This window comes from Leiobunum rupestre, chromosome 11 (assembly GCF_980474605.1).
Source record: "Leiobunum rupestre chromosome 11, qqLeiRupe1.1.hap1, whole genome shotgun sequence".
Classification (NCBI taxonomy): Eukaryota; Metazoa; Arthropoda; class Arachnida; order Opiliones; family Sclerosomatidae; genus Leiobunum; species Leiobunum rupestre.
Genome location: NC_143394.1, coordinates 11126436 through 11152611, shown reverse-complemented (window position 1 = coordinate 11152611; position 26176 = coordinate 11126436). Strand labels below are relative to the sequence as shown.

The 26176-nt window shown below is 31.5% G+C and overlaps 1 protein-coding gene across 1 annotated transcript in view; it reads left to right on the top strand.

The window, feature by feature from the left end:
- SK (small conductance calcium-activated potassium channel) overlaps nt 1-26176 on the top strand; it is a 351468-nt gene that overhangs the window by 181964 nt on the left and 143328 nt on the right. Inside the window, exons 2-3 of the mRNA XM_090164054.1 lie at nt 13019-14149; nt 24403-24695. Of these exons, the coding sequence (XP_090020180.1) occupies nt 13123-14149; nt 24403-24695 (1320 nt within the window). The 5' untranslated portion in view covers nt 13019-13122. The remainder of the gene's footprint in view (nt 1-13018; nt 14150-24402; nt 24696-26176) is intronic.

Below are 26176 nucleotides of genomic sequence, written 5' to 3'. Positions count from 1 at the left end.
GTTCGAGCGAGGGGAATTCCCCTTCGGGACTGCCAAGTAGCAGAATCTATAAGAAAAGATTCTTCCCCAAAAACGCAAATCAATTTTTCTTCTATTTATAGTTCGTTTATCGATTGAATTCGGCTCGTAGGAAAACAACGACGTGAAAAAATATACGATAAATTCAAACTAAAATTAGCTGGGGAATACCTATCGGACGCGAAAAAACTGTTTTAAAAGTTTCTCTGTTGATGCGCTGTCGCCATCTACCTTCGAGATAGAGAACTATGAGAAGTATTTCTTTATTTTCAATCGCGTTGATGGCAGGTACGGATTACGAAGCGGAGAAAAATTGTACTAATCAATAAAGCCGCGCCCAGGTGCGATGTAGGCTAGCAGCGCCACTTTTTAGCGTTTCAATCACTTTTTGGGAAGGTGTTTTCTGAAAGTTATGAAGTTTCATTTCGCGTTTTTTTTCTCTGAAGTGATTTGAAAAAATAGAAGGCGACACATTAGTTTAATAACATTTTACCGATAACCAATGCATTGATTTTGTCAAGCCTAATTAGAGGTCCTAGTTGACCATTTCAACACCAAAGGAGCTCGTGTCAGAGTGGTTAAAACTGAAGTCTTACTAATCTAATATTAATTTCTGTACAGTTGTGTAGCCCAAAATGTACGCTTGTTCATACTTCAGCAAAGGCTTACGAGGACATTAAAACGATTTTTAAAAGTAAAAATAAACATGAATTGAATCAGAATTTTAAAATGATTGTTGTAAACATTGGTTTCGTCTAAGAAGTCATTATGGAATTTGGAGCCTAAGCGTTCAATTTATAAGACCCATCAAAATGAATTAAAATCTGAGAAGCTGAGAGTAAAGCTAGATTAAAATAGATTGAATGAGATTAACCATTACAACCATAAGTTTATAACTACTTGTAAGTTTATTATTTTCTTATTGCGAGACCTAATAGTTGAATCGTAGCCATAGTAAGCCGTGACTGACGTGAATTTTTAGACATTTTGACACTCATACATCAATAAACGTAGCGTTTGTCTACTACTTTCAGGCCTCGCCTACTAATCATTTCGTGGCGTCCTCTGTTAATTGAAATGCAACTTCAAAATTATTTTTAAATTTTAAATGTTGATTACATTTATATTTATATTAAATCATTATTATTATTGTTGATTTATATTTAAAAAAATAACTTGAATTATATTTATGTTTTGATTTCTAATTTTAAGCATATTAAAAGTTATTATTATTAAAAAAATTAAAGAAAATTAATTTACAATATAATTATTTTGACAATTTGTAAATATAGTATTATTTACAACCAGATGGCGACTAATAAAATTCGAAAAATAATGCGTCGTGGAAACGTGGGGACACCTATTTGTTTGTTCTCAGTTGCTTCAATAACTTCTTGAAATCAGTTATTATATGATTTTATATCAACTTTGGACAGATAAACTTTGTATTCACACTTTTGAGAGGATAATAATAAAGCTATATTAATAAAAAAATATAAACTAACCCTAATCACGAAAGAAACTAATAAAACACGTTAGGGAACTAAATTTACCGCCAATAAAATATTCCATAAAACTAAATTAGCCAAAACCGGAAATAAGTTAAGATTTGAGCCGGAACATAATTAAAACTGAACGCATTCACATTTAGGTGGTATTTAAGCAATTTTGGCCGTAGCTACGAATAAATTAAATTAACATTTCTTCCGTTTTAATATTGTAAGCGGGCCTTGTCCAAATTCCCTAAGCCTCGGTGGAGCCTACCTAAGGCGCCAAGGCTTAGAGAGATTTATAAGGTCCAACTCCTCCCCTTTGGTCGGTAAGGGGGGAAATTCAGTGACGCCTTAGCGAATTTCGCGTTTATTTTAGTAACTGATGCATAGAAGTCGGATTTCAGCGTGAAAGTTCGCCGCCCCGGGATCAGCCCGTGAGTTTTTTTTTCGAGTAGAACAAATTCGAACAGCGTCACTCTGTCTGAATTATTTTTGCTCTGTTCCGATCAGCCCGATTCTCAAAGGTTAACAGACAAGTTGGACCAGACGAAATTAACGTTTCCCCGTTTTTGGCGTCATCTATGATTCGACAGAATGATATTTTGACAACGGGACGAATTTCATAAATGTCGTTTTAGTTGACACCGTTGCCAAATGTATATACCGCAAAGTGCAAACTGGCTCTCAGAGTGTAAAGGGAGAATATACTTAAAGGGCTTCTCGCTTCGTCGCTGTCTGTTCTAGGAATATGGGCTGGAGGTTAAAAGTAAATTTTACGATGAAATCAATATTAAATTGGAATTAAGAGCTGAATTTATATTAAAAAAACTAGTATTAAGTTGAAATTAAGAATAAAATTAATATTAAGTTGAAATTAAGAATAAAATTAATATTAAGTTGAAATTAAGAAAAAATATTAATCTTAAGAATTAATTTAATATTAATATTAAGAATTAATTTAATATTAAGAATTAATTTAATGTTAAGAATTAATTTAATGTTAATATTAAGAATTCATTTAATATTAATATTAAGAATTAATTTAATATTAATATTAATAATTAATTTAATATTAATATTAAGAATTAAATTAATATTAATATTAAGAATTAATTTAATATTAATATTAAGAATTAATTTAATATTAATATTAAGAATTAAATATTAATAATTAATTTAATATTAATAATTAATTTAATATTAATAATTAATTTAATATTAATAATTAATTTAATATTAATAATTAATTTAATATTAATAATTAATTTAATATTAATAATTAATTTAATATTAATAATTAATTTAATATTAATAATTAATTTAATATTAATAATTAATTTAATATTAATAATTAATTTAATATTAATAATTAATTTAATATTAATAATTAATTTAATATTAATAATTAATTTAATATTAATAATTAATTTAATATTAATAATTAATTTAATATTAATAATTAATTTAATATTAATAATTAATTTAATATTAATAATTAATTTAATATTAATATTAATAATTAATTTAATATTAATATTAAGAATTAATTTAATATTAATATTAAGAATTAATTTAATATTAATATTAAGAATTAATTTAATATTAATATTAAGAATTAATTTAATATTAATATTAAGAATTAATTTAATATTAATATTAATAATTAATTTAATATTAATATTACGAATTATATTAATATTAATATTAAGAATTAATTTAATATTAATATTAAGAATTAATTTAATATTAATATTAAGAATTAATTTAATATTAATATTAAGAATTAATTTAATATTAATATTAAGAATTAATTTAATATTAATATTAAGAATTAATTTAATATTAATATTAATATTAAGAATTAATTTAATATTAATATTAAGAATTAATTTAATATTAATATTAATATTAAGAATTAATTTAATATTAATATTAATATTAAGAATTAATTTAATATTAATATTAATATTAAGAATTAATTTAATATTAATATTAATATTAAGAATTAATTTAATATTAATATTAAGAATTAATTTAATATTAATATTAAGAATTAATTTAATATTAATATTAAGAATTAATTTAATATTATTTTAAGAATTAATTTAATATTAATATTAAGAATTAATTTAATATTAATATTAAGAATTAATTGAATATTAATATTAAGAATTAATTGAATATTAATATTAAGAATAAATTTAATATTAATATTAAGAATTAATTTAATATTAATATTAAGAATTAATTTAATATTAATATTAATATTAATATTAAGAATTAATTTAATATTAATATTAAGAATTAATTGAATATTAATATTAAGAATTAATTGAATATTAATATTAAGAATAAATTTAATATTAATATTAAGAATTAATTTAATATTAATATTAAGAATTAATTTAATATTAATATTAAGAATTAATTTAATATTAATATTAATATTAATATTAAGAATTAATTTAATATTAAGAATTAATTTAATATTAATAATTAATTTAATATTAATAATTAATTTAATATTAATAATTAATTTAATATTAATATTAAGAATTAATTTAATATTAATATTAAGAATTAATTTAATATTAATATTAAGAATTAATTTAATATTAATATCAAGAATTAATTTAATATTAATATTAATAATTAATTTAATATTAATATTAAGAATTAATTTAATATTAATATTAAGAATTAATTTAATATTAATATTAAGAATTAATTTAATATTAATATTAATATTAATAATTAATTTAATATTAATATTAATATTAAGAATTAATTTAATATTAATATTAATATTAAGAATTAATTTAATATTAATATTAAGAATTAATTTAATATTAATATTAATATTAAGAATTAATTTAATATTAATATTGATATTAAGAATTAATTTAATAATAATATTAATATTAAGAATTAATTTAATATTAATATTAAGAATTAATTTAATATTAATATTAAGAATTAATTTAATATTAATATTAAGAATTAATTTAATATTAATATTAAGAATTAATTTAATATTAATATTAATATTAAGAATTAATTTAATATTAATATTGATATTAAGAATTAATTTAATAATAATATTAATATTAAGAATTAATTTAATATTAATATTAAGAATTAATTTAATATTAATATTAAGAATTAATTTAATATTAATATTACGAGTTAATTTAATATTAATATTAATATTAAGAATTAATTGAATATTAATATTAAGAATAAATTTAATATTCATATTAATAATTAATTTAATATTAATATTAATATTAAGAATTAATTTAATATTAATATTAATATTAAGAATTAATTTAATATTAATATTAATATTAAGAATTAATTTAATATTAATATTAATATTAAGAATTAATTTAATATTAATATTAAGAATTAATTTAATATTAATCTTAAGAATTAATTTAATATTAATATTAAGAATTAATATTAAGTTGAAATTAAGAATCAATTTAATATTAAGTTGAAATTAAGAATCAATTTAATATTAAGTTGAAATTAAGAATCAATTTAATATTAAGTTGAAATTAAGAATCAATTTAATATTAAGTTGAAATTCAGAATCAATTTAATATTAAGTTGAAATTAAGAATCAATTTAATATTAAGATGAAATTAAGTATAAAATTCATATTCAGATGAAATTAAGAATAAAATTCATATTAAGATGAAATTAAGTATAAAATTCATATTCAGATGAAATTAAGAATAAAATTAATATTCAGATGAAATCAAACATTAAATTATTATTCAGATGAAATTAAAAATAAAAATAATATGAAATGAAAATAACAAACTAAATTAATAATAAATTAAAATTACTAACTAAATTAATAATAAATTAAAATTACAAATTAAATTAATAATAAATAAAAATTGCAAACTAAATTAATAATAAATTAAAATTACAAACTAAATTAAAATTACAAACTAAATTAAAATTACAAACTAAATTAAAATTACAAACTAAATTAAAATTACAAACTAAATTAATAATAAATTAAAATAACAAACTTATTAAAAAAATAAAAATTAAATTAATTAAATTAATAATAAATTAAAATTACAAACTTATTAAAAAAAATTAAATTAATTAAATTAATAATAAATTAAAATTACAAACTTATTAAAAAAAATTAAATTAATTAAATTAATAATAAATTAAAATTACAAACTTATTAAAAAAATAAAAATTAAATTAATTAAATTAATAATAAATTAAAATTACAAACTTATTAAAAAAAATTAAATTAATTAAATTAATAATAAATTAAAATTACAAACTTATTAAAAAAATAAAAATTAAATTAATTAAATTAATAATAAATTAAAATTACAAACTTATTAAAAAAATTAAATTAATTAAATTAATATTAAACTCCCATTGTGTACTTTTTCACCGAAGATTCGGTTTTACAATTGTAGATGACGACACCATCTAGGAATCTCTGAATTTCATAATGACAGGGCTGCCAAAGAAATCTGAAAAATACCGAATGAATTAAGCGGGTCTGGCTGCTTTTAAAAACCTTTTTTCCCCAGAATATTCCTTGCCAATTTTTGTAAACTCTCTTTAAAAAGAAGTTAAAAAATAGTTAAAGCCTAAATTTATTGAAAATAGGGTACTTTAGAGACCCAATGCCTATTTTAGAGTAGTTTAGAAAACTTTGATAGAAAATCGAGATTTCAAGAAACTCCAAGTACCCCGTGGGAACTCGAATACCGAAAATATGGCTATCTTGGAGTGTTTTCGCTGCTATGAAATGGTCCATGTCAGTGGCGTAGCCAGGGGAGGGGGCACAGGGGGCCAATGCCCCCCCGAAACGTATGGTCGTACGTACAAATATTTTTTTTACTTTTTTTCCAATGGCGTGCCCCCCCCCCCCCCCGAAACAAAATCCTGGCTAAGCTACTGGTCCACGTAACCCAGCAAAACCGTGTAGCGACGCGACAAGGGTTTCTCTATCTTATGCCAGAAAACGCGATATTCAAATCTATTATTATTAAAGGTTAGATATTCGTATCCAATTTTCAGAAGTGAAATTTCCGAACTTACAACGTGAGTCGAGAAAGCGATCTGTTTTCTGCGTCGTTCGTCTTGATGGGATCTCGGCACGAAGATCGAGTTTATACCTTCAGCTCGCGAGTTCGGCCGAAAAACCATCCGGGGGTTTTATGTCTCTTATATTAATATTTAGCGTGATGAAAGTGAGGAGTACTAGGAAAAGCCAAAACGTTCTATCTCCAAAAACGCGGGTTTTCTAAACCAATTGATTGAATGTTCAGGTAGTCGCATTTTTATTTTGATCGGAATATAATTCTTTAAACATAAAATACGTTGTCTTGATATTAAAATTTTAAAGAATTTTGATAGTTAATGTTGTGGTATATATTTTTTTTACCAAATTTTGTGGGATATTTAATTAGTTTCCCTATTTTATGGGATACTTATTTTTTAGACCACTTTTGTGGGATATTATTTTTTTGGCCAATTTTTTTATTGTGGAGTATTTAATTTGTTCCCCTATTTTATGGGATATTTATTTTTTGGACCCTTTTTGTGGGATATTTAATTTTTTTCCCTATTTTATGGGATATTTATTTTTGGACCAATTTTATGGGATATTTATTTTTGGACCATTTTTGTGGAATATTTAGTTTTCCCCCTATTTGGTGGGATATTTATTTTTTTGCCCAATTTTGTGTAATATATCATTTTTTTCCCTATTTTGTGGGATATTTATTTTTTGGGTCAATTTGGTAGGATATTTTTTTTTCAAAAATTTAGTTGGACATCTTTTTTTTTAAATTTAGTTGGATATCTTTTTTTAAATTTAGTTGGATATCTTTTTTTTTAAATTTAGTTGGATATCTTATTTATAAAATAATTTAGTGGGATATCTTATTTATAAAATAATTTAGTTGGATATCTTATTTATAAAATAATTTAGTTGGATATCTTATTTATAAAATCATTTAGTTGGGTATCTTATTTATAAAATCATTTAGTTGGGCATCTTATTTATAAAATAATTTAGTTGGATATCTTATTTATAAAATAATTTGGAACCCAAGTTTTTGAGATATTCCATTTCTTAGTCCACTTTTGTGGCATATATATTTCTTACCCAATTTATTTAAGGTACCATAAATTATGCATAATAAATTTTCGTATAGCACCTAAACTGGCGAAAAACATTTTTTTTTAAATTCGGAACATATTTATTATTATACCCGGAAAATTTAAAAAAAATGATCTCGTTAATACTTTTGGGTAAATTACTCCGATTCAATTTGTTCATTTACTACTGTTGTTATATTAAACTCATAATTAACAAATGGTTAAAAATAATTAAAGATTCCATATTATTTTCTATTTTAAGATTATTAATTAATTAATTTAGTATGGGTAATAGTTGAGTAAATTGCTTCGATTCAATTCGTGAATTTAAAACCAAAACTAACAAATGACACAAAAATAATCAAAATTCCATCTAAATTTCAATATTCACAGTATTAATTAATTGATTAACTCAATTTGGAAATTAAGACAGAAAATAAAATGGTGCGATTGACAATGCACTTTTTTTCCTACGAATTAATATTGAATGTACACACCTCCGCAAAAAGGCCAATATTTGACTTATCATATTGTGGCTCTAAGTCATTGATGCATAGAAGCAAAGCCAAAAACAGGGGAAAACTCCTAAAACGAAGTGGATTGCTTTTAGGGAAACACTTGAGAAAGTTCCGATGGTTCCAACTTTTTCGCTCACAAAAACAAATATAAAGAATTAATACAACACTATCCTGAATAACGAATAATCCAAACCTGGCAATATGAATATTTTTGTAATTTAGACCGCGAGAAAGAACTCATTTATGCACTCAGAGAACTAACATATATATTCCAGGGTGCGTCAAATATTTTTATTATACCACGAATTTATTTATTTCTAGCATGAATGTCCAGTGGCGTCACCAGGATTTAAAAACTGGTGGCGCTTTAGCCATAAGCACTGGTCAGGGGCGTCTCATTGAGTGATATGGGGGAGGGGGGGCTCCCAAAAAGTTTTGTAAAGTTGAAACATTGAGACCGACTTGGAAAAATGAAATTTTGATGCCCATTTTTAAGTTTGAAGAAACTTTTCGCCAAGTGAATTGGAAAAATTCGGAATTTTAGGAGGCGCTTTTCGGAATTTTTAGGTGGCGCTTCCGAAATTTTTCAGGTGGCTCAAGCGCCGCCTAAAACACCCTAGCGACGTCACTGTGAATGTCACACTGCGTTAAGTGGGGATTCGATGGACCGCGTTATTATGACGTTGTTGGTCACGCGCCGACGATCCAAAACTAGGAAAGGTTTAGCGCGAAATTTATTTACTAAAATATTAACACGCAACTTTAGGACTGAATAAAAATAGGTAAGAATTTTAGTAGCCAGTTACCTTTATTTATGATTATCAACTGATTTCGTAGTGGTACAGGTATTTTTCTTAAAATTACGAGTAATTTTCTTCATTTACTTGCGTAAACCCCCGGAAACGTTTTGTGAATCGAGACAACGATAAACACCTGTCTCCTGATTGGCTAAGTGATGACGTAAACGTTAATAGGCACCACCAGATGGTAGAAAGAATAATGAAATATGATTCGATATTTATCAGGGTTGCCACACGTGAGGGAAAAGTCGGGGAATTTTAAGCATTTGTAAAAAGTCGGGAAATTTTAAGCATTTGTAAAAAGTCGGGAAATTTTAAGCATTTGTAAAAAGTCGGGGAATTTTAAGCATTTGTAAAAAGTCGGGGAATTTTAAGCATTTGCAAAATGTCGGGGAATTTTAAGCATTTTTAAAAAGTCAGAGAATTTTAAGCAGTTGTAAAAAGTCGGTTAATATTAAGCATTTGTAAAAAGTCGGGGGATTTTAAGCATTTGTAAAAAGTCGGGAAATTTTAAGCATTTGTAAAAAGTCGGGGAATTTTAAGCATTTGTAAAAAGTCGGGAAATTTTAAGCATTTGTAAAAAGTCGGGGAATTTTAAGTATTTGTAAAAAGTCGGGGAATATTAAGTATTTGTAAAAAGTCGGGGAATTTTAAGTACTTGTAAAAAGTCGGGGAATATTAAGTATTTGTAAAAAGTCGGGGAATTTTAAGTACTTGTAAAAAGTCGGGGAATATTAAGCATTTGTAAAAAGTCGGTTAATATTAAGCATTTGTAAAAAGTCGGGGAATATTAAGCATTTGTAAAAAGTCGGGGGATTTTAAGCATTTGTAAAAAGTCGGGGAATTTTAAGCATTTGTAAAAAGTCGGGGAATATAAAGCATTTGTAAAAAATCGGGGAATATTAAGCATTTGTAAAAAGTCGGGGAATATTAAGCATTTGTAAAAAGTCGGTTAATATTAAGCATTTGTAAAAATTCGGGAATTAAATTTTATTTTGACAGTTTTTGAAGGTAATTTAACTTTAGATCTATGACAAATTCTATAATTATTATTTAGATCCTTGGAAGTTTTTGCTAATTTTTTTAACGTTGCAATAACTTTTTTTAAATAAATTAATTAGGAAAAACCATTAATGAGCCACATTTTGTATTATACTTTTAAACTTAGACCAATAAACTACTGGACCCGAATCTAGATAGCGCGCTTGTATCTTTTAGAGCATCGCCGATTGTAGCGCCACTGTGTCCGCTATTGTAAAGATTTCCACCCACTTTCAATTTTTAGTGAACACGTGCGCAATATAATAAGCGAACTACGTTATGCCTAATATTTTAGTTATCTAACGTTTTTACGCCCGTGCTTTGTGGGCGATGCAATTTGCAAAAATGAGAATGAAGAATTTTCAATAGTTATTCCACTTATTTATTTTCCTAGTTTTAATGAAACCGCCATTTTGAATATTTAACGTTGTTTTAAACTTCCCCGAAACCATAAAAATGGTCAAGTGGGCAAAAAAGCCAAAGAATCGTGCTAAATCGCAAATATTTTCAACTTGACGTACTCTAGATAGCTGCTTTCATCAAGCGGTTTCGCTTAGAAGAGCCTTCGATTGGAAAACTCAGCGAGGCAAAGCACGCAGCGACATCTAGGGCGTTACGAGTGAAACGAGCTTTGATTTTTCTACGACCTAACAGAGGGCGTCACTGAAGAAAAAGTTAACTTTCGTTTGCTGGATTATCGGGCGAGTTTCCATATCGGCGTTATTAAGAAGAGTTCCATCTGGAAATTTCGTAACGCGGAGGTTGGCGCCAAGATAATGAAGAATGCCGAAGAGGACTCCATCTGTGGAACGAATTGGGAAACATCTGGGAGAGACACAAAGGGATTTGTTTATAACAAAAAGCTGGCTGAGAGGCAACAGCGCAGCGGTTCGTCTTCACGGCTCTATTTATAAAATTCAACTTTGCGCGGCGAAACGTCTAGGGCGTAAGATTTAATCGGTACATTTCTTAAGCCTAACGGAAAAGGAATATCGTTTATTACCGAAACTAACTCGAAACCCACATGACTCACGTTTTTCTTAATAACCCACATTTATTTGTGTTTTCTTTGAAGACCCCCAAAATGTTTGAGTTTCACTATAGTAATAAAAATAACGATTTGCTTATGTTCAGGATTTTGTTTAAATTGATCAATTGCAATAACAAATTAAGAACTTTGAAATTCTCGTTTTCATTAGAACCGAGCCGTAGTTTGCGAGAATATTGCTTTTGCGAAACCTCTGAGTACCGCGGACGTTGTGTAAATAAGGCAATTGCAACACGAGGTTCAATCGGTGACGGTTTTATTTTAGGGTAATAATAATAATCAGCACCATCGAACGACCATTAATGTCAATAATTGGGTAATTAATTGGGAAAGTGTTAATTAAGAGGGATTCTTAAAGCTCTTTGGTAACCAAGGGGATGCTAAAAGCGCTACGGTAACCAAGAGGATGCTAGAAGCGCTTTGGTAACTAAGAGGGTATTAAAGCGCTTTGGTAATCAAGATAATGCTAAAAGCGCTTTGTTAACTAAGATGATTCTCAAAGCGCTTTGGTAACTAAGGGGATGCTAAAAGCGCTTTGGTAACTAAGATAATGCTAAAAGCTCTTTGGTAATTAAGATAATGCTAAAAGCGTTTTGGTAACTAAGAGTATATTAAAGCGCTATGGTAATCAAGATAATGCTAAAAACGCTTTGGTAACTAAGAGGATGCTAGAAGCGATTTGGTAACTACGATAATGTTAAAAGCGCTTTGGTAACTAAGAGGATGCTAAAAGCGCTTTGGTAATTAAGATGATTCTCAAAGCGCTTTGGTAACTAAGGGGATGCTAAAAGCGATTTGGTAACTAAGATAATACTAAAAGCGCTTTGGTAACTAAGAGGATGCTAAAAGCGCTTTGGTAACTAAGATGATTCTCAAAGCGCTTTGGTAACTAAGGGGATGCTAAAAGCGCTTTGGTAACCATGATAATGCTAAAATTGCGTTGGTAACTAAGAGGATGCTAAAAGCGCTTTGGTAATCAAGAACATGCTAAAAGCGCTTTGGTAACTAAGAGGATGTTAAAAGCACTTTGGTAATCAATATAATGCTAAAAGCGCTTTGGTAACTAAGGGAATGCTAGAAGCGCTTTGGTAATCAAGATAATGCTAAAAGCGCTTTGGTAACTAAGATGATGCTAAAAGCGCTTTGGTAACTAAGATGATTCTCAAAGCACTTTGGTAACTAAGGGGATGCTAAAAGCGATTTGGTAACTAAGATAATACTAAAAGCGCTTTGGTAACTAAGAGGATGCTAAAAGCGCTTTGGTAACTAAGATGATTCTCAAAGCGCTTTGGTAACTAAGGGGATGCTAAAAGCGCTTTGGTAACCATGATAATGCTAAAATTGCTTTTTTAACTAAGAGGATGCTAAAAGCGCTTTGGTAATCAAGAACATGCTAAAAGCGCTTTGGTAACTAAGAGGATGTTAAAAGCGCTTTGGTAATCAATATAATGCTAAAAGCGCTTTGGTAACTAAGGGAATGCTAGAAGCGCTTTGGTAATCAAGATAATGCTAAAAGCGCTTTGGTAATCAATATAATGCTAAAAGCGCTTTGGTAACTAAGGGAATGCTAGAAGCGCTTTGGTAATCAAGATAATGCTAAAAGCGCTTTGGTAACTAAGATGATTCTCGAAGCACTTTGGTAACTAAGGGGATGCTAAAAGCGCTTTGGTAACCAAGATAATGCTAAAATCGCTTTGGTAACTAATAGGATGCTAAAAGCGCTTTGGTAATCAAGATAATGCTAAAAGCACTTTGGTAACTAAGAGGATGCTAAAAGCGCTTTGATAACTAAGATAATAAAGAGACGATAACGTTGAGGGTAAATGGTTGATGATAAGGCTTATGGAAACTAACATACAACTTATTGAGTCAAAATAAATTGTCTAGATTCAAGGAGTTAATTTACATTGTCATTAAATCTAAAATCGGTGTATTTTGTATTTGCAGGTGCCATATGTCCAACAACTAGATGGTAACGAGGTCCTCGGAGGAAGTCGGTAGCTTAGTAACCCGGAAGCGAGATCGGCTGGCCTCGGAGCCCTCATGCCAGGATGTCCGTGGTGATGGTAACCCCGGCCGCGGACGAGCCCCGACTGGACAACTCGTACGTCGCCACTAACCCGTCCGACATGCCGACGAGCCACTTGGGGGCGCTGCCGCCCAGCCTGAGCATCAGCGAAGCGGAAGGCGACAACGACGTGGGCGGCGGCGGCGGGCGCAGCTTCTACAACATGAAGCAAGCCCCGCTGCTGCTCGGCCGCATGCACAGCGAGCCCGAGCGCCCTTTGCCCTTGGTGGAGTTCCGTCCGCTGGAGCAGCCGAGCGACGCGCGCTCCTGCCCCGAGATCCGGCCCGACTCGTGCGGCGGACAGTTTCCGGGAGCGGCGCGAGGTGGCGCCACCGCCGCGCGCGATCGCGTCACCGTTTCCCGCGCGCCTCTGCCGACCGTAGCGACCGTAGCGGGGCCGCCGTACAACTGCCGCTACCCGCCACTGGGACACCTCGGCGGCACGGCCAGTTTCGGCGGAGTCGGCGCCACAGAACGCGGCGCGCTCACCTCCGCAGTCTCGGCCGGGAAAGGCGGCCGCTCGCACCTCTGGCCTTCGCACGCCAGGCTCGGCCTCAGTTCGCGTCTCGAGCACACGTTCTTGACCCGCACCGTCTCTAGAGAGAGCGTCCGCCTGTCGAACACCTGCCTCAACTGCGTCAACGCCGGAGAGGCCCAGCCTTTGGTGCCCTCGGAAGCCAGCAGCCCGGCAGTCCTCCCGCCGCCGCCGCCGCCACATTTCGCGGCGTCCGGCGCTCCTCCATCGCGGGGAGGCGGCGCGCCGCAGCGGAGCTCGTCGGGGGCGGCGCTCGGCTTCCACGCCCACCACGGCGGGCACTCTTTCGGAGGGTACCGTTCGCTGCAGGCGGACCATCCGCTGACAACATCGCTGAGGCAGTTGCACAAAGTGGAACGAGAGAACGAGATCGCGGAGATCGCCGCGGACTCCATGCGGGTCAATGGGGCCCTGTTTCAGTTTAAGCAACTGCGAAAGCCACAGTCGACTCTCTCCATTCCGTCATCCATGAAAGGTCAGTCCACGCCGTCCGCCGTTTTGCTTCTCGCCACCAAAACAGTCACTGAGTCTTACGACAAATTATAGAAAACAGTGACGTCATCTAAACGAACTATTACCAAGCTACTCATTATAGGCTCATTCATTTCCAGAAATTGTTTCATTTATCCTATCTTTCCTACGTTTTTTTAAAGATTTTACTTAAAGTCCTACGTATAAAGTTATAACAAACTCGTTAAGATAATTTTAACGTTGCTATTCGACGGTAAAAAATCTTTAAAACTATTCTAATTTTTATTTTGATCTTATAAAACTGTTTTTAATTCCATCAACGTTCAATTAAATTAGGATTTTAATCCAAGAATTTTAAATTTTGAGGGGGCGTCTCGCTATCCGTAATCGGTGTACAAGCCCGTAGCTTTGACTGTACTAAAGAGATAACGTCATCGATTACGGAATACCCAAAAGCTGTACTCGCTGTAATCGGTGTACAGAATTTAGCCACTCCTATTCGATAGGTTATATTTTATTCTTATAAAATTATTTTTAATCCTATCAACCTTCAATTAAACTAAGATTTTATCGCTACATTTTTTATTTTGGAGGAGACCTTTTAGGCAGGTTAAGCCACAGGGTTGGCTGATTTAAATCAACTTGATTTAAATCACGATTAAAATCGCGATTTAAATCAATGATTTTTTTTTCAAAAAAATTATTGATTTAAATCAATTTTTATATTGTATTTTTTTAAAATAAAAAACCTCGCCAATTGCTATAATTTAGGTTTAAATATAATCTTTCTTGTACTTTCCCCCTAATGTTGCATTGGATTCTACCTGTAGGTGGAGATTCCGCCGAATTTGTTTTGTAAAAGTACCAAAATACGTTTTAAAAAATAAAAACTTCTATATGATTATTAGCTCAAATTTAATAAATTCATTCTACATAACTAAGTCTTTAAAAATTAAAACATATTTGTTTTAGGTAAAAATATGGTACTAAATTATATAAAACTTTGAAAATTTAATTAAAATCATAAAAATAAAAAAATCAATAAAAATCTGATTTAAATAAAAAAAAATGTTTTATTTGATTTTTTTTATAAAAATCAAAAAAATGCCAACCCTGTTAAGCCACCTTCCTGAAAACGTGTAGAGGGAACTTGTTGCTGAGTGTAGATTGTACTACAAGTGGTCCCTACACGTTTTAGACGATGTGGCTTAACCTGCCCATTGAGGCGTATAATTCTAAACCTTTTAAAAAGTAGAAAATAATGAGAAATTTTCAATAATAACTTTCTTCGAAATATCGAAAATGTATTCCAGATGGCACTGAGGGATTTAAACTTTAAAAGCCCGCGTTCAAAATGATTTTGAGGTGCAAAGGTCAGTAACTTCGCGGTGAGACCTATCCAATTCGTACAGGCATTCGACGCTCTTCTTGTCCAGTAAACGATCCAAAAACACGCTAAGACTGGTCTCCCTGCTTCCGAGAGAAATTCTTTGGAACGATTCCTACGTGCTACGAATATCAAATGTCATTAAGAACGCAAATTTAGCCCGTAAAAGAACACGATATTCGTTATTAAAGTTTTCAGAATTCGAACTAGGCTTATTCATTTCGAAATTAACGAAAACGGGACCACAATTCCGAAAATTTTATATTTTTGATTTTGATTTCTAAATAGGGAATCGAAAGTAATAGGCATATGGTTCATAGACGGCTGTCTTAATACGAATACGAAATTTGACAACCAAAATATACAACGCGTAATCGCGTTATTTATTTATTTTATTTTGAGTCCCAATTTTACATAAATTTAAAAGTTTGGTTTTTGCATTTGTTTAAAACTTTAAATACAGCAATTGGCTATTGACCTTAATTTCTAATTTAAAATAACGCCATTTTGAAGGTTACGATCGCCTTGTTTATATTAGTTATTTTTTTTTATAATAATTTGATATCTTTATTAAGAAATTAATTTATTTATTTATTACAAAAGTCTGGCATATTTTAAAGGCGAATAGTTAGCCATTTGGACACCCCTGATTTAGCAAATTACAAATAGGTTAAGCAAGAACGGATTAAGATTTACGATAAATTATGAGTCAGCCCTTTTCATTATAAGCAGAAGTACGTTGTTGCTTGGTGGAGCACCGACATATGCCGGAAAAAATCCAATTCCCCTTTTAAAATTTTTTGAAGGTTAATTTAAATTTAATTTTAAAAATTTAGTTTTTTAATTAAACTTTGGCGAACAAAATTCGGAATCAAGTTAACTTTTTCCGTGACTAATTATCAAAATATAAAAGTGGTTTTCACAGACCGGTACTAGATGGCATTATAAATTGAAAATAAAAGAAGTATTTTCGTTTGAGGGAGGAGCTTAATTTGGAGATCATGCTAGCCGTGCTGGAAAGTATAATCTTATATTCCATTACATTTTATACTTTCAATCTTCAAAAGATCCGAAAGTATTCGCTTGATGGTAATAAGGTGGTTGGGGTAGTGCGAACAGAACTATCTGATTTAAATGCTACAAATTTACATTAAACACGAAATTCGGGTACACGAAAATAAATTTAAAAAGGTAATAATGAAAGCACCCAAATCGAGACTAAATTGCATAGGGCTACATCGAATATTTGAATTTTGGCTAATGGGAACTGCATAGGATAATTTTTACTTCTACATTCATTGCAATCATAAAAAGTAACAGTCTAATAGCCGTGGGCGGAAAGGCCCAAAATAGAAATGAAAGTGACAAATACCCGTGACACGAATCAAATAACAAAACCGCATTAAGAACACATTTCCCAAAAAAAATCCCGTAGAAAGTTACCATTAAACTTCTATACTTAAATCACCTACGAACAAAATGCATTAGGAAGGTTCGATTATTTGAAATTTCGCTCGATAATGGGTAAAAACCGAATGAACATTTACGATTTTTACTTTCAATTGGCAATAGTGAACTAAAGTAATAATTTGATGTGTCATGACTGGCTGTCCCGCTTTGAATACGAATTAAGAGTAATTACAATCAGTTAATTGTTAATTCCGAAAAAAGTAATGAAATGACCCCAAGAAAAGTAAAAATACGAATTCTCGAACTAAACAAAATTCACTTTTGAGTTTGAAAGTTATAGTTTGATACGGTTCTCTTTGTCGGATGACGTGTTGTAGTACATATATTAGGTTGAACTTGTGATGTTAGTAAATTAGTGTTAATTTACTATTATAAAAGTTAAAATAAAAACATTAGTAGCTAAGTATTTGTATTTAATTTTTTTAAATTTACTTCTCTAAACGTTCTAAATTTTCGTTAAAAAATTAACAGCGCCATCTATGTTAGTTTCTCATTAGTTACTTGTTTACTTTTAGGGACACAAAACATTCCACGTAGAGCCTGGTAAATAAGAAACTTAAACTGAATTTACAAAATGGCACGTTGTAGAATTACTTAAATAATATAACATTATAATAATAATAATAATAATCAGCGACATATATAGGAGGCGCCATTCCAGATTTGGCGTCTTTACGTACTAGATGTCGCGAAGATCGTACCCATTTTCAATCTCAAACCAATTAAGCGCAAAATGTCAATTCGACTTAACCTAACTTGTTTTTCTCGTAAATGCCAACCAGCCATCCAAATAGTGTTTTGCGGGACTACACCAAAATGTTAAAAACCAAAGACAATTCATCCCGACTTCACCAAGCATAATTTATTTCCAATAACGCGTCCACTCCTAGCGCGATATATTACGTTGGGACAAAATAAAATAAAACGAGATGGGGGGGGGGGTAAAATGGGGAGGGGTGGAGGAAGGGGAAGGAAATGGCAAAGAAAAGAGTTGATTCGGGTTGGAAGGCCTCGATGCCGGAGGAGAACCGCGCAGAGAGATTTCGTCGGCGGACGCGAAATCGAGAGTGGCGCGTTCTCCGAGAAAGGCAGCCGCGGCAATTTATTAGGCCTTCTTTTTTTTATAGTATTCTTCCGCGTCGATATCCGCGATAAACGAAGCCCGTAAAATAGTACGATTTTTAATAAAAGGAGGCGCTCGCCTTTTGTATTGAAGAATGTTGATTGATGGAACGGATCGTCGTTTTCGCGTCGAGAGTTGAGTCGGGCGCGAGGCCTTGGTTCCCTCGGGAAGCCCTCGCGGAGATGTGCAGGAGGCTATGCGGCCTCTACGTCTCGCGCTGCCTGCGCTAAAAAGTTTCGGTAATAAGCGAGAACGGTCGGCGTCGTTTACGGAGGCTGAGGTATTAAAAGCGACGACGCCAGCGGATCATTTTTGCGTCGACCGGGTTTCGGACGATACTACTCCCGGCGCCGACTATTACGACATGCAGCTTTTCGGCAGGACTTCCATCGCCAATGGTAAGCGTTTTATTATTACGCTTTTACAACGTTATAACGCGGTTTGTTTTCCACTAATATTACGCTCCTAGTTTATGGCCACGATTTTAAATGTTGCCGATTGATGGTGTGTTTACGGGGGATTTTTACTGGCCGTACTAAAACGTAGATGAATAGGCAACGTCTCTAAAGCTAACCTAACTCGATCACGTGTTTTTGTAATGTACCACGAAAACTTTAGGACACATTTTGAAATACATCAATAGGTTTTTATAGTACGTTGCCGAAATAGGCTAGGCCACGTTTTGAAATAAAATAGGAGATAGGTTTTGAAAACTAACATATTAGCTCTAGAGCACATTTCGTTTTGGAATATATGAGCTTTAGCGAGTGTTAGTTTTTGAAATATGTTAATTGAACTCTAGGGCGAGTTTGAAAATATACTAACTCTAGAGCACGCGGTCTTTTGAAATATAATAGCTCTGGCGCGCACTTTCTGTTCAAATATATTAGCTCTAGCGCACGTTAGTTTTTGAAAATATTCAATGAACTAAAATGCGAATTTGAATGTGTACTATCTCTAGAGCACATTTTCTTTTAAAATACATTAGCAGGACTCTAGGGCACGTTTAAAAATATAATAGCAAACCTTTAAAAGCAAGTTTCAAAACTACAGTACGATCTCTAGAGCACATTTTGAAATGTACTAGAATTGTTTTAAATTTTTTTTAAAAAGATTATTGGGCATCTTTGGGGACATTTTGAAGCTATCCAGCTATTATCCCACCATTCAAAAACTACTGTGACTAGAGCCCTTTTAGAATTTTACGAGTATCACTCGTCATGAATCTACTCAAGACTAGAGCATGGTTCAAAAACTAGGATAACTAAGGCGCGTTTTGGAAATTTACTATCACTAGAGCAGTTTTTGAAAACTACTAGTACCATTGCGCGTTCGGGAATCCATTCTCATTAGAGCCCATTCGGGCCTTTACTGAAACCAGGGCACGTTATATAACTTATTTCAATTAGAACCCTTTTTGTAAACTACTAGCACCAGGGCACGTTCTGGAATCTATTACCACTAGAGCACATTCTGGTATTTACTAAAACCAGTGCGCGTTGCAGAATTTACTAAAACCAGGGTTGGTTCTGGAATGTATTACCATTAGAACACCTTTTGAAAACTACTAGTAGCAGGCCACGTTCTAAAATCTATTCACATTAGAGCACATTCTGGTATTTGGACAAATACTGGGATTTATTACCATTGGAACACATTCTGGTATTTGGACAAATACTGGGATTTATTACCATTGGAACACATTCTGGAATTTATTACCATTGGAACACATTCTGGAATTTATTACCATTGGAACACATTCTGGAATTTATTACCATTGGAACACATTCTGGAATTTATTACCATTGGAACACATTCTGAAATTTATTACCATTGGAACACATTCTGGAATTTATTAACAATGGAACACTTCAAAATTATTAGTTTCAGGGCACAATCTAAAATCTATTCCCACAACTGCACATTTTGGAATTTCTAATACTAGAACAAATACTGGAAATTATTACCAATGGAAACCTTGTAAAATTATTAGTTTCAGAACACATTCTAAAATCTGTTCCAACTAGAGCACATTCTGGAATGAATTAATAATGGAAACCATTTAAAAATCAATAGTTCCAGGGCACATTCTGAAATCTATGCCCACTAGAGCACATCCTAAAATCTACGCCCACTAGAGCACATTCTGGCATTTATAACACCAGGGCACATTCTGGAATGAATTACCAATGCAAACCTTCTAAAATTTTTAGTTCCAGGGCATATTCTGAAATCTATGCCCACTAGAGCACATCCTAAAATCTACGCCCACTAGAGCACATTCTGGCATTTCTAACACCAGGGCACATTCTGGAATGAATTACCAATGGAAAACTTTTAAAATTATTAGTTCCAAGGCATATTCTGAAATCTACGCCCACTAGAGCACATTCTAAAATCTATACCCACCAGAGCATATTCTAAAATCTATACCCACTAGAACACATTCTCGCATTTCTAATACCAGGGCACTTTATCTATTTGAAATCTACTAGATTTGTTCTAAAATCTATTATCACTGTAGCCTATTCTGAAATTTACTAAGATTGGGGCTCATTTTGTAATTTCTAATACCAGGGCACATTCTGGAACTCATTACCAATTAAACACTTCAAAAACTACCAGTACTAGGGCACTTTTTGAAATCTATTCCAACTAGAGCAGGTTTTGAAAACTACGAGAATCACTAGCTCCATTCTGTTGATGACCCAGAAAACGGACACAACGACTATCCTTTATGTTAAACCATTGCCATCAGCTCCGTGCTAGGAGTTACGGTAAATAAGTAACTGAATCAATAAAGATCGCAATTGACCACGTTAACACGGGGCCTTCCTAATAACAATTTCGCACTGAATGCGACACAATGGAAATAAATTATGTTTTTAATGGATGTTTGTCGAAAATAACCTAGTAATCAACTGGTAAATAGGCTCCCCACCTAAGCCTCGGCGAGAATAGTTTCAAAGGGGCGTGGTCAACGCCCACGCCATGTTTACGCTCGTCACGCGCCGGACAGCGCGAGGGTGGGAATTTACAATGGGATCATAACGGAGCGCATACACGAATTAGGAGCGGTACATCTAAAAATACAATGCATTTACTATGGCGTTGAGACGGAAAACTACTACAATATGGTGTATCAATTTGCTAAATCGCTTTTTGCACTTATTTTTTTTTTAATGTTTTTAAGCTGTAGCTTCGAAATTTGTTGGGTGTAGTTATGAAATTTTAAGGGTCTAGCTTGGAATATTTATAGCATAGTTTTGAAATTTTAAGGGTGTAGCTTTAAATTTTGTAGAGTGTAGTTATGAAATTTTAAGGGTGCAACTTTGCAGTTTGTAGGGTGTAGCTTTGAAATTTTAAGTAGTCGTTTAGTTTTGAAAATGTAAGGGTGTAATTTGGAAATTTTAAGGGTGTAATTTGGAAATTTTAAGGGTGTAGTTTGGAATTTTTAAGGGTGTAGTTTTTAAATTTTAAGGATGTAGTTTGGAAATCTTAAGGGTGTAATTTGGAAATTTTAGGACGTAATTTGGAAATTTTAAAGTTGTAGCTTTGAAATTTGTTGGGTGTAGATTTGAAATTTTAAGGGTCTAGCTTGGATTATTTATAGCATAGTTTTGAAATTTTAATGGTGTAGCTTTAAATTTTGTAGTGTAGTTATGAAATTTTAAGGGTGCAACTTTGCAGATTGTAGGGTGTAGCTTTGAAATTTTAAGTACTCGTTTAGTTTTGAAATTTTAAGTACTCTTTTAGTTTTGAAATTTTAAGTACTCGTTTAGTTTGGAAATTTTAAGGGTGTAATTTGGAAATTTTAGGGCGTAATTTGGAAATTTAAAGTTGTAGCTTTGAAATTTGTATAGTGTAGTTACAAAATTTTAAGCGTAATTTTTAATTTTAAAGGGTGTAGTTTTGATTTGTTTAAAACGTAATTTCGATATTTTTTGGACGAACTTTTGAAGTTGAAATATTTTAAAGTGCAATTTAAAATCTTTAGAGTATGCCTGTTAAAAAATAAATTTTTTTAAAACGAATTAAAAAAATTTATGTTCCCTTTTAAAAATACACATCTTCAACCTCTTTAAGCTCATTTCATCAAAATGTAAAAAAGTGTACCGTTACGAGCGCGATTAATCTACGTGGAGCATTTGTAATCGCACAAAAAAGGAAACAATCGTGACCCATAAAACGAGCTGACAGTAAAATGACAGGACTCGTACGAGGTTAAATTTAAATGTCGGATAAAGTTCCATATTTCTGCCACCTGGTTTCACATCATCTAGGCTGAAGTTGCGCTAGTTACGTTAAAAACAAGTAGTAGCGCGTATTACTAAAACTGAGACTGTTATCGTATTTTAATGAAAGAGTACAAATTAATAACCCATACACCTTATAATACATAAAGCGTACGCCGGAATAACCCATACACCTTAGAATACATAAAGCGTACGCCGGAATAACCCATACACCTTATAATACATAAAGCGTACGCCGGAATAACCCAGAATTCAAACAACAGCTAAAACCATAGGGAATCAGAATCGCCTGGAGGAGTGCGCTTTTCAGGTTTTTACCGCGCATCGCCACGCGCACTATCGTTGAATTTCCCCTATTAGGATCTTAGAAACAGGTGGGAGGCTTCGATTTAATTATGTCACCGTAATTAAGTATAATTTTAATCGCGATTATATTTAATCTACTAAGTACATTTTATAATGTCATACTTTCGTCAACTATATACGAAAATTTAGCTTAAGTATGGCAAATCTGGTTTCAGTTATTATTATTATAATTAAATAATTATTAAATTATTTACTGGTTTCGGATGAGCCTAACGACGCGAAAAATCGGATAAGAGATGGCGCCAAGTTCATCGTCGTCCTCAGCCAATCAAAAGCTACCGGAAGTTCGTTCGTACCAAATTAATCCAAATTTCGTCATCTTCAGCCGCGTATTTTTGCTAATCTATCATAAAACGTAATCGAATACTTTTACATCAAAATCACCTCACTGTTTTCTATAAAATCCGAAATAAGCATTGGATTAAAATTTCATTTTTTTAAAATTTCTAATGTTTTATCTTGTAAATTCAGAAATTCTTTTTGTCTTATTTTTCAATTATTTGTAGGCTTAATTGGTGTATTTGTCGTCTTAGTTGAAAAAAACCTTTTTTTTATTAAATAAAAAACTTTATTTTATTAAAAGAAAAACTTTTTTTTATTATAAAAAACTTTTTTTTTCTTTTGGTTTAAATCTAGTTAAATCTCAAATTTAAATTTTAATTAATTTTAACAAGTTGTTTAACCATTAACAACCAAATTAATTTGAGTAAAAAATACAAATATTTAAAATAACATTTTGAAAATTATTACGGTTTTTATTAAAAAAAAGTAGAGCTGTTATTTTTCCGGATAAATTAAATGCGGAAACATTTCCGGTAAATTTCCCGCGAATCGGAAAAATAAAAAATGAAACATATTTTACTTTTTAAGAGTTTTTATTCTAGAGTAGTCTAGAGGTTTAGTTTTACTTTTAGATTGAATCAAAAACATGCCTCGAAATTTAAATTTGCGAACAATATTATTATATAGGCTAATATTGGAATAAAACTTTTTTTTTCGGAAAAATACGGAAACATTTCCGGCAAAAAGGCCTCGGTCATTTTCCGACTTAAAACTAAAAAAAAAACTCCCAAGGTTTTATTTAAAAACCACTGGGTTTAAAAGCAACTGGTTTAAACCAGCCGACTCTGGCTTTGGTTCAGTGCCATTGCTATGAAAGTAGTGTTGTAAGTCGGGAAATTTTCCCTGGAAAATGACCGAGGCCTTTTTTCTTGGAAAATTTCCGTATTTTTCCAAAAAAATAAAAAAAAAGTTTTAATTCCATGATTAGTCTAATATATTGTTTGCAAATTTAAATAAAGCGGCATTTTCGCCTGATTTTTTCGAATCTAAAAGTAATACTAAACCTCTAGACTAGCTTTAAACTGATTAACAATGTAACACTATTCATGTTTTGTAGTATGTTTACTGATATTAGACATTTTATATCGATAAAAAGTAAAAAAAAAAACATTAAAAACCCTTAAAAAGTAATTTGTTTCAATTTTTTATTTTTCCGATTTGCGGAAAAGGTTCCGCAATTCGGAAAAGTTTCCGGAAAATTTCTGGAAATTTTTCCGCATTTTATTTTTCCGGGAAATTAACAATTTGGCAAAGGAATAATATTTTAATTACGTTGATCATATTAACTGAGGGTGCATTTCTTGGTGTCGCAGGTCACCCGAACAACCTGGACAGCGAAGTGGCGCTGGTGGGCGTCCACACCGAAGGGGGCGGCGGAGGGGGCCTGTCCAGGGGCACCAGCGACGAAAAGAGGGGCAAGTCCTTCAGCGGAGGACCCGGAGCTTCCGGCTTCCACAAGCCCAACGTCGGCTACCGCCTGGGCCGACGAAAAGCACTCTTCGAGAAACGCAAGCGCATTAGCGACTACGCTCTCGTCATGGCTATGTTCGGAATTATCATGATGGTCATTGAAAATGAACTCTCGGCCGCCTACGTCTACGACAAGGTAAGACACCCACTCTTCCTACTCGCAAGGAGAGTATCCGAGATAATTATTGCCAATTTTAGTCAAAGTCGGCCGTCATGTAGACCTATATGAGATATGAAATTTACCAAAAGGAGACGTTGCACTACCCATTCGATTTGCTCGGCAGTCGATTAATTTTTATCCATGAATAAAATAAGCTCGGCTATATTTAAATAATATTTATTTAAATAACCAATAGTTGAATAAAAATTTAAAAAGGTTCAAATAGTCGAAAGTGAATAAGCCTATTATTTAAATAAAGCAAACAATTATTTAAATAAATCCCACTTTTATTCAAATAAATGCTTGGTTGCGTAAAAACATAATTAAATAAGTTAAAATGATATTCGTTTTACCAATGTTTTTTAAATAAATCGGAAAATTTGTGGATAATGAATAAACAATTCCGAACACTAACCGAAAATGTGTTTGACCACTTAAAACAAAAATAAGATTTTTTCCTTATTTTACCCAAAAATTGTTACAATTTTACCCCAAAATTGTTCCAATTTACCCAAACTTGATGAAATTTACCTAAATGTGGTCCAAATTACCCATTTTGTGATTCTCAATTTTTTTTAAATTTTCGTAGGTGAAACCGAGAAAATCCCATGCTTTTTTAAATGGAGATTTTTTGATTTAAGTGGTTAAAAACATTTTCGGTTGCCACGGCAAATCGAATGGGAAGTGCAACGTCTCCTTTTGGGAAATTTCATTTCTCCTACAGGTCTACATTACGCCCGACTTTGAACCAAATCGGCAATAAACACCTTGTAAGACAATTCTATAGACTATCATAATTTAAATTTAAAAATTTCACCATGATTCAAATATTTTTATTAAATTAAATATAATACGTAATATACATTTGATGTAATGACTGAGGAGTAATTCTACTCCGACTATCGCCGTTATTAAATAGACGCGGAAATTCTTCTAATGTTGCGTAGCGCCATTTTAAGAATACTCAAGAGTCATTAAATGTTATTATAATATCAAAATTTAACTGCATGGTAAAGTTATTTATTAAAATGAATGTATTCTATTTTTTAAATATTCATTTTAATAAATAATTTTTACACGAAATGTCAGTCGTGAAATTTTTATATTATGTTCCATAGACTATGTTTTCCGCCATTCTACTTCACGTGGTACTGACTGTAGGAGCTGGTTTGGGGAAATGTATTCAAGTTTCCTACAGTCTGCTAGAGTACGTTCCCCCTTTTGCGTCAGAAGATTTGGACATATTTTAAATTTATGGCAAACCTGACTCATTTACACGTTTTAAATTGAAATACTGATACCTAATTGGTTTGATAATTTTCCTATATTTTTAAAAATACTAACATCATGTAGTGTACCTTAGCTATATACTGTCGTCATATCAAATACCAATCATATAAACGCTAAAATTAATTCGAATTGTTAAAACAGAAAATTAGTAAAAGATGAAACTTTGG